Source organism: Salarias fasciatus, chromosome 18, assembly GCF_902148845.1.
Source record: "Salarias fasciatus chromosome 18, fSalaFa1.1, whole genome shotgun sequence".
Taxonomy (NCBI): domain Eukaryota; kingdom Metazoa; phylum Chordata; class Actinopteri; order Blenniiformes; family Blenniidae; genus Salarias; species Salarias fasciatus.
This window is the reverse complement of record NC_043762.1, coordinates 25331622-25340937: the sequence shown is the minus strand read 5'-3', so window position 1 is coordinate 25340937 and position 9316 is coordinate 25331622. Positions and strand designations below refer to the sequence as shown.

Here is a 9316-nt window from a genome sequence, read left to right as displayed (position 1 = left end):
AACTTGATGTTGGTAAAAAATGGTAAATGGACTACACTTGTATAGCGCTTTCTACCCTGCTTGACAGAGCCCAAAGCGCTTCACACTGCAATATCACATCAACCCTTTCACACCATACTGGGTGGTGGTAAGCTACTATTGTAGCCACAGCTGCCCTGGGGCAGACTGACGGAAGCGAGGCTGCCAATCTGCACCATCGGCCCCTCCGACCACCACCAACCATTCACTCTCACAACTTTCATACTAGGCAAGGTGGGTGAAGTGTCTTGCCCAAGGACACAACGCCAGTTTTACGCCTGCGGGAGCGGGGATCGAACCGCCAACCTTCCGGTTATGAGACGACCCGCTCTACCAACTGAGCTACTGTCGCCCCTGTTCTCGACAACTTCCACGGCTGTGTTGTTGATAAGCAGTGGAGTGTGGCTGGGTCGAGATCTCCTGAAGTCGACAATGATCTCCAAACATCCTAAGTGAAATCACTCAAGTTCCAAAAAAACAACCTTTCAATGTCTGAAACCTCAGTATTCTCTCGCAAAGATTGCTTATTAACAAAATCCCTTATCTGAAAAAAACGGAAAAGATTGTTCTTTTCTATTCCAAAGACTTGTACAATTTGATCAAATGACATGAGGGTGCCCTCCCTAAACAGACAGCGAAATTACTAGGGTTTTAAAGACGCCCAGGCAGCCTATTACGGCGCTCCTTCTAATCAAGAAGACGAAAGCCATCATCTCCAACAGCTCCGGTCCCTGACATGCTGACTTCTGGTTTTTGTCTTCCGGCTTTTGGTTCAGACTTCCTCGTATGAAGGCCAACAGATACAAGCACTCTTTCTTCCCGAGGCCATTTCAGTCCTGATTACGTGACAGGGAAGGAGTCGTGCCAACCTTGATTTGTGACTTCTTACAAGAACCAGGAACTTTGAATATGCACTGATTGCACACTAACAACGTTGATTTTATACCTGAACACTGTCTCGTTATTGGTAATCAGTCCGACGACTGTTTGTGACGGTGTATGGAGGAACAGCCATGGGAGTAGAGGATGGTGCTGAGGATGCAGCCCCGCATTGTGCCTGTGTTCATGATGAGGTGTGTTGCTGAGGAAGTCCAGCATCCACCTGCTGCACCGTGAACCGCCCAGGCCGGGCCTGCTCAGGTTCTGCACCCAACAATGTGGGGTGACGGTGTTTCAGGTGGAGTTAAAATACAACTAAAGGTGTTTTTGTCATCCAGGTGAGTCAGCACTGAGTGCAGGGCTGCGATGACTGCATCATCTGTTTCTAGATAGATAGATAGACAGATAGATAGATAGATAGAAACAGACTTCTCTTAGAATTCTTCAGTGTTGATGAGCATTCACAACAATGTTCGAGTTTAAAAGCGAGATGATGATTAATTGTGGTTCTATTGCACCATTCGCCAGAACGTGTGATGTTTTCATGCAGCTATTACTGCTGTTTGTTATCCTTTCATGCTGTCTTTCTTGATGAACTCGTTTTCTTGTCAACTGGCACAACAGCAAGTCTGAACAGATGACAACACACATCACAACGTAAAATGTGCTCATTCAGGCTGTCTCGCTTTCTCTCTCTCTCCCTTTCCTGCCCTCTCACACACACACACACACACACACACACACACACACACACACACACAGCATGAGCCCATGAAAGACCTTGAAACTATTTACCAACTCATATGTACTATCAGAAAATCGGAATACAGTCTTTCAGGTAACGTTGCCCATGGACTCTGGTCAAGGCCATCACACAGACACGCATACCTAGAAAGGACACACACACGCGCATACACACACACGCCCATACACACACACACACACACACACACACACACACACACACACACACACACACACACACACACACACACAGACTCACGGGTTTGTGCAGTTGTACTTGTGCTTCCACCAGGATCGTGACCATTTAAGAGTTGAACCCTGACGTTACTTTCCCTGCACATGAGCCCTCGAGCCACATGTTAACCTTTAGATATTGGAAAGTTGTCATTTTTTGATCCTCGCAGGGTAGGTTAGCAATACCAGACCGCACAATGGCAAACAAAAGAAGGAATCACACAAGCCTTGTATCCACAAAAATCAAAATCTCAGAGAAATCAACAAAATATAAGAACCCAGATCACATATCTTTTGATTTTCCAAAAGAAACACTTGTTGCTTGAAAAAAAAAAAAAAAATTAGATGATTATTTCATGTTATTTGGAGGGGAATTAACATTTTTCTTGCAAAATACGTCCAAAAGCTCTTGACTGCAGCTCTACATGTCATGTCACATGAACATGACAAAGTGGTTTTTTTTAGGTATGAGTGCAGATATGAGAAACAGTGCAGAAAACGGTGAAATGATAAAATCCCTGCTCCAGACAGCACACTCATGTTGACTATGCTGCACAGCAGACCCAGAAAAAAAAAACAAAAAAAAAACAGCTTCCCTTGTTCCTTGTGCAAACTGTGACCTGGCTGAGGCTGACTCCTCTGGTTACATCACCGTGATTACTGGCCTGATAACGCCCTCGGGTCCTCCCTAAGGAGCAAGTCAGGTATAAAACAGAAAATTGCGGCGTGCTGCCTGTTGTCATACAACTGACACTGCTCAGCCCTTGTGACAGCTGGAAGCTGAAGCAGTATCTTTTCCCCCTGGACTGGTAGCTGGACCTAAGCAGGCTGTGTTTTGCTCCTCTCAGTTTTATCTGAGCTGGTATTCAACTTTTCCGCTGATTGGATCTTCCTCCCATCATCCTCGTTGGCATCAGCACCATGGTAATCAGCTTCGCTCTGATCTGGGCTGTGGTGGTGGGATTGTGCTGCGTCCTCTGGCTCGCAGTGGGAATCAGGCGCAGGTAAGACATTTCATCAACCAACGACAAGAATCTCATGATTATGAACAACTCTGCCGTGGTCTCTGTGCGTGCATGTCCATTCATTTAATGAGGTAACTTTATCAAGAGAGAGTTACTATTAAAAGAAGAGCTCTTAGTCAAGACGGTGCAATACGGTGTGTTTTGGTCAGCATGCTGTCAGCGCCCTCACGGCATTGTAATAGAGTGAAAAGGCGGGTGACTGTAGTTGTTATTGTGCTCCTCCACATGACACATGGCTCACAGACGTCATGTGTTTTGTCATGGAAAAAAGTTAAACTGAAAACATTAAGCTATTTTAATCTTTTTTTTTTTTTAATAGAGCAGCTTAAGGAGTAGTGACATCATGACAGGACATTTCAGTTACATGATCTATGCATGTATTCACTTTCCTTAAAAACGGTTGCATGCATGTGGTCTAAGTCAATAAATCGAGTTGCGCATCCCAACTAATTCAACCTGTATTTCAGTAAACTGGATTATATTCTGGATTCCTAATTACTGAGTAACGACATGTCTAATATGTCTCAAGGAAATGTCTCCAAAACGTCAAGACAGTCTGAAGGTTAAAAGAAGAATGTTTGTTTTAATTCATTAAAAGCCAATTTAATATATTAATATTACAAATAAATCAAAACTGACAGTCAGTAACACATGATGCTGTTAAAAATACTTAAAGTACAAATGCTGCAAAAACAAATTCAAATTAACAGCTGTCATTAAGAAATTATATTAAATAAAAGGATTTAAAAATATGTATCTTTTATTAATTAAAAGTAGACACTAATCAAAGTTGAAAGAATTTTAATGTGGAAATGGGCAGTTTGTTCTTAATGAGTATTTCTTCTCGCCTCTTTCTGTTTGATGCTCACAGGCAACCTGGTGAGCCTGTCATTGAAAACGGCTTCATCCCCTACTTGGGTTGCGCTCTGCAGTTCGGCGCCAACCCTCTGCAGTTCCTCCGCAGCCGCCAGAAGAAATACGGACACATTTTCACCTGCAAGATCGCCGGCCAGTACATCCACTTCCTGTGCGACCCTTTCTCCTACTATTCAGTCATCCGTCAGGGGCGGCACTTCGACTGGAGGAAGTTCCACTTTGCTACCTCTGTTAAGGTGAGAGATACCCTCCTGTATTGTCTTCATCACACTTCAGGCAAGTCCAAAAATAGTCTTTAACCTTCGTCTACATTTTCTTCTCCAGGCTTTTGGACATGACAGCTTCGACCCTCGCCACGGTCACACCACGGAGAACCTCCACCAAACCTTTCTGAAGACCCTGCAGGGAGAAGCTCTGCCCTCCCTGATCGAGACCATGATGGGCCACCTCCAGGACGTCATGCTCAAGTCTGGCACGCTCAACCCCAGAAAGGACCACTGGGAGGTGGATGGCATCTATGCTTTCTGCTACAAGGTCAGTGAACCCCTCAAAAAACACATCATGACAAAAAAACAAAAAAAAAAAACAAAACAAAACAAAGCATAACTTAAAGACTTCACAATTATCGAGGAATTGACCTTTGGCTCAGCTCCACCCCTACCGTAACCGTTGTGAATTCAGACAAGGCGTTACAGATGACTGCAGCTTTACAATGACAGCTGTCAAAAACGTCAAAATCATACCGCAACAGGTACGGGGCAACTTCTGGAGCCAGCATTAAAGTATTTCACTGAAGAGCCTTTGGCAGGGTTGGCATTATGCAATGGAGGATTATATGCAAAATTTTAAACTGGATGTGGATGAGAAGAAGCTGAAGAGAGGCACAGAGCTTGCTGGCCACCTAGTTTGTCTGTGTTAAACCTCTTATCTTGCATGATAAGCTAGCAAAGTTGATAGCATTATGCCATTGATATTATAGGGTGAGATTGCTAAGATTATAGAAGACCTTGCCTTACCTGGGAAGAAACGTGGATATCCTTGTTCCTAGCTGTGGCACCGAGTTGGCTGTGAGGTCTGCAGCACAGCTTCATCCACAGGAAACATTTGTCCATGTTTTGTTCAGGTTTTGAAAAGAGGATAAAGTAAACCTTGTTGCCCATTCTTTCACTTCCTAGCTCAGTTGCATGTGCCCGAGCTCATCGTTTAAACAGGGTTTCCTCGTAAATGATTTAAAAAATCTTGCCAGCTCTATTAGTTCTCAACACAGTTTTGTTCGAGTCAGGGCAGTTGGTCATTGACCATGATAAGCTCGTTTGCATTCAGGAGCAGGGATCCGCCAATGTTCAATTGGACTCCCTGTTAAATTTTCAAGTGCTTCCATGTTCTACATTTGAGCATCTGTGTTGGAAACAGGTACCTGTAGCTCCAACAAGTCTTTAAAGGGTTAGTCTGTCCTCCTCTCCTTCAGGTGATGTTTGAAGCTGGATACCTGACTCTGTTTGGTAAAGAGTTTGGTGATGATAAGTGCCAGGCTCGGCAGGCTGCTCAGAAAGCCTTGGTGCTCAACGCTTTGGAGAACTTCAAGGAGTTTGACAAGATCTTCCCGGCACTTGTGGCTGGCTTGCCTATCCATGTCTTCATGAGCGCCTACAGTGCCAGAGAGGTCAGTCAGTTTTTCCTACAACTTCCGGAGGTTATTTATATGTTTAGTGATCTAAGAAGCTGATGTGCACTTAGAGGCACAGCTTTTTATTGCTTTGTTGTAGTTTATTTGTGCTCATATCATCATTGGTGTTTTTCTGTTTGCATCATGTTCTTTGAATGCATAGAACCTGGCAAAGACCATGCATGCTGAAAAACTGTCCAGAAGAGAGAATGTGTCTGATCTCATATCCATGAGGATTATCCTGAACGATTCCTTGTCTACCTTCAATGACCTGAGCAAATCCAGGACCCACGTGGCTCTGCTCTGGGCCTCACAGGCTAACACCCTGCCTGCTACCTTCTGGAGTCTCTTTTATATGATCAGGTATGTGCATACCTGTCTGTATTTTCTGTTTACGGGCCATCAGAGAAAGTTGACAGATAAGCGTGAATAGAAGCACATTAATTTTTCATTTTGATCAATATAGGACAAGTATCATCAACTACACCTTTATTGTTGCTTGGGATCAAATAGTCAGAGAAAAGCAGAGATGCAAGCTGTACAAGTTTATTTCCAACTCCATTCCTGGAAGGCCGAGTAGCTAGAATAGACTGTTACGCATTAAAAACTTCCACTCTTGGGTTCAAACCTACAAAGTTTAATATTTTGGATAAGAAAGGCTAGTCCAACAGTCCAACACATGGCACAAAACTTCTTTTAAAATTGGTTAAAATCAAAATTTTGTGATGGTTTGAATGATTCTTTCAAAGAGAGAACTTTGCTGTCTTCCACAAATAGCCCGGGGCTAGGGTGGCTGGCGCTCCCAAGAATGCACACGCTTAAGTAGCTAATTAGTCATAGTAGGGTAGTAAGTTATTGCTAAACATATGCATTCAGATACCCGTCTAACTGGCTGGACAGAGTGAACATACAGACTGTTTCGAAACTGTGAAGGAAGCTAATACACAGTCCACTCAAACCGTGCTGCTGCATCATGTTTGACTGTGCGGATGGGGCTAAAAGCAGACATGACCTTGAAATGCTAACGTCAGCTGTGTGCTGTCTGCATGGTCGTGTTTGTTCATTTGCACATTTCTTCTTGCTCTCTTCTGAACTCAACCACCAGCAGTAAACTGAAGGCAGATTCAGACTACTGGGTTAAACACCGAGATACATAGCTGTGGCTTCGGTGGCCTTTTTTGGACCATGTTCAGCTCAGTTCAGTTCAGTTCAGACAATTTTATCTATCCCTCCAGGGGCAATTTGAAGGTTGCTTCCCAGTGCACATTCATGCATGAAGGAAGCCAACAGCAAGATCCTCAATCAACCTGTTAAGGAAGCATATTTAAGCACTGAAAGGAGGGAATGTCAGGAAACTGTAATTAGCCTTGGCATACAAATCAAAGAGCGAGATAAAACAAGATAAGATAAAAGATAAAGCAAATAAGGCAAAAACAAAGCAATAAAAAAACTGTAATTAAAACACAATCAATGAATAAACAGTGACCTCTAAATAAAATAATTTCAAATGGGAGTGGTCTTTGTTCGGGCGTTTAATAGCAGAGGGAAAGAAGGGCGTTGAGTAGTGACTAGTTTTTCTTTGAGGTATATTATGACGTATGCCTGAAGGCAGAAGAGAGAATTCATTTCATGGAACATGACAGTATGTCACGTTATAGTATGGCACAGCAGTTCACAGAGAACCAGAATGTGTTTGGCTCTTTAGTGGATAATGTTTTTACCTTCCATCCTGTAGAATAAATGTGAAAAAATTTGCTTGAGCAGGAAAAAACATATACATAGTTTTCCAGCATATGCAGTGAGTCTAGGCTGGATCTTTATTCTTCCATGTTTATGTGTCTGAAGTGTATTGATGTCTTTTCTATGCGTGTACATGTGGGTTTGTTGTCCTTCAACCTGTCCAGGGTCTGTCCTGGCACCGCCCATTGTTGGCCCTACACAGGATAAAGCACTTTATTTATGGATGGTTATAAAATAAGACTATTTCTGTGTGCAGGAGTCCAGATGCTCTGAAAGCAGCACATGAGGAGGTGCACAAAGTCCTGACGGAGGCAGAAATGAGTATTGACCCCAGTGACCCCCAACTGAGCCTGAGCCGAGAGCAGCTGGACAACATGCCTGTTTTAGGTACTGCCGTGACAACAACATGAAACCCACTCTGGAGGCTGCGAGACTTCATTCATCCAGCTGAAAGTATTCAAGTTTTGAATCAAAATTCTTAATCTGAATCTGTTCTTTTTTCTTTCTTCTCAGATAGCATCATCAAAGAAGCCATGCGGCTTTCCAGTGCGTCCATGAACGTGCGCGTCGCCAAGGAAGACTTCCTACTTCAACTGGACAACAAGGAAGCTTACCGCATAAGGAAAGACGACGTCATAGCCCTGTATCCACCCATGCTGCACTACGATCCTGAAATCTACGAGGATCCTTATGTAAGAACCTTGAGGATACGTGTCTGAATGCGAGAGAAGACCTTTACGTCTTTACCCAGTGACAGCATTAGTTATCTGTCCATTCATTGGTTGGTACATGGTTTCGTCAAACCTGACACTGAAAGGATGTCTTCAATGCTGAAGAAGGACAACAGAGATGAACCTTTCAAATCTATCTCTCCGCAGTTAAAAAAGAATCCCATGAAACGTAGTTTGCTAAAAGACTCAAAATTGTCTCCGGAAACTTAAAATCTTTCACAGCTGAATTGAATTTGGCGGTCAAAGGTTCTCGTCCTCGCCACATGTATGAGTCCCAACAGACTTTATTGTGCCTATTAGTGAAAGCATATAACTGCAAAACTGAATGAACACTCAAACTCGTGTTCCTCTGTTTCATCCTGCAGGAGTACAAATTCGACCGCTTCCTGGATGAGAAGGGTCAGATGAAAACCGTATTTTACCACGGCGGCCGGCGGTTGCGTTACTCCTACATGCCTTTCGGCTCGGGGGTCACCAAGTGTCCCGGAAGATTCTTCGCCGTCTACGAAATCAAGCAGTTCCTGAGTCTGGTGCTGGCCTATTTCGACATGGAACTGCTAGACCCCGCTGTCAAGGTCCCGCCTCTTGACCAGTCCCGTGCCGGTCTGGGAATCCTCCAGCCGACTTACGATGTGGACTTCAGGTACAAGCTGAAATCGCTGTAGTAGGCACTCTCTGAGCGACTGAACCTAATCGTGTAAATAGTGTACTGTATATTTCAGCATGCAGGTGGTGACGATGCAGACGCCACACTGCATATGTACATAGACTGAATTCTGTATTTTATCTGCTTTAATTCGCTGCGTGAAGAACACACATTGTACATATGAATAGAGTCCTCACAGATTGTTGAAAACTTTATCAAACTGTGTAAAGAGATAACAGGGGTTTTTCTTTAGAAAGAAGGATCGCTGTGATTCTAATGCCGAACCAGTTCTGAGCACAGATAGAAAAACCCAGGATTGGAGCATATTTTGTTTTCTCTTGATGACCTGGAGACGTGACGTTTCTCCTCTGCAGCAGAGTTCAATGGAGTCATATGAGCCACGCCAAGATGCACTCGACCTGTTTCTTTTCACACGTGGTTTCCCAATACGTGACAATGAGATCGTGATCTGTTTCACAATCTCAATCTGGGAAAATCTGTGACATTGTCCTTTCATGTTTTTTTAAACTGTACGTGTAAGCAGTGAATAAGACAGAGCATTGCTGCAACTCTTAGAACTCTCACATTTCAAAATAGCTGGGAGAGTCCAGCTAAAGTTGGATGCTGGAAAGAAATCTTGGCTGTTTGTGGCCTTTTCCCTGTAAAGAGAGAAATTCCTCCAACATTTCCACAAAATTACTTATTATATTTTGCAAAACCAAAAACCAGAAACCAAGTTCACTGGGACTGGTTTTGT

General features: G+C 43.5%; 1 protein-coding gene across 1 annotated transcript; it reads left to right on the top strand.

The window, feature by feature from the left end:
• Nucleotides 1-2677: 2677 nt before the first annotated feature.
• On the top strand, nt 2678-9055 carry cyp7a1 (cytochrome P450, family 7, subfamily A, polypeptide 1). The gene is made up of 8 exons (XM_030114501.1): nt 2678-2879; nt 3772-4012; nt 4101-4310; nt 5245-5439; nt 5606-5805; nt 7439-7569; nt 7696-7874; nt 8279-9055. The coding sequence occupies exons 1-8, from the start codon at nt 2797-2799 to the stop codon at nt 8576-8578; spliced, it is 1539 nt and encodes a 512-aa protein (XP_029970361.1). The 5' UTR covers nt 2678-2796; the 3' UTR covers nt 8579-9055.
• The last annotated feature ends 261 nt before the right edge of the window (nt 9056-9316 follow it).

What these genes read in the sequence shown, in the direction of transcription:
- cyp7a1 (XM_030114501.1), top strand. Translation starts at nt 2,797, where the DNA reads ATGGTAATCAGCTTCGCTCTGATCTGGGCTGTGGTGGTGGGATTGTGC. An exon ending in ACTTTGCTACCTCTGTTAAG is followed by an intron (nt 4,013 to 4,100) that starts GTGAGAGATACC and finishes TTTCTTCTCCAG; the next exon opens with GCTTTTGGACATGACAGCTT. An exon ending in AAATCTACGAGGATCCTTAT is followed by an intron (nt 7,875 to 8,278) that starts GTAAGAACCTTG and finishes TTCATCCTGCAG; the next exon opens with GAGTACAAATTCGACCGCTT.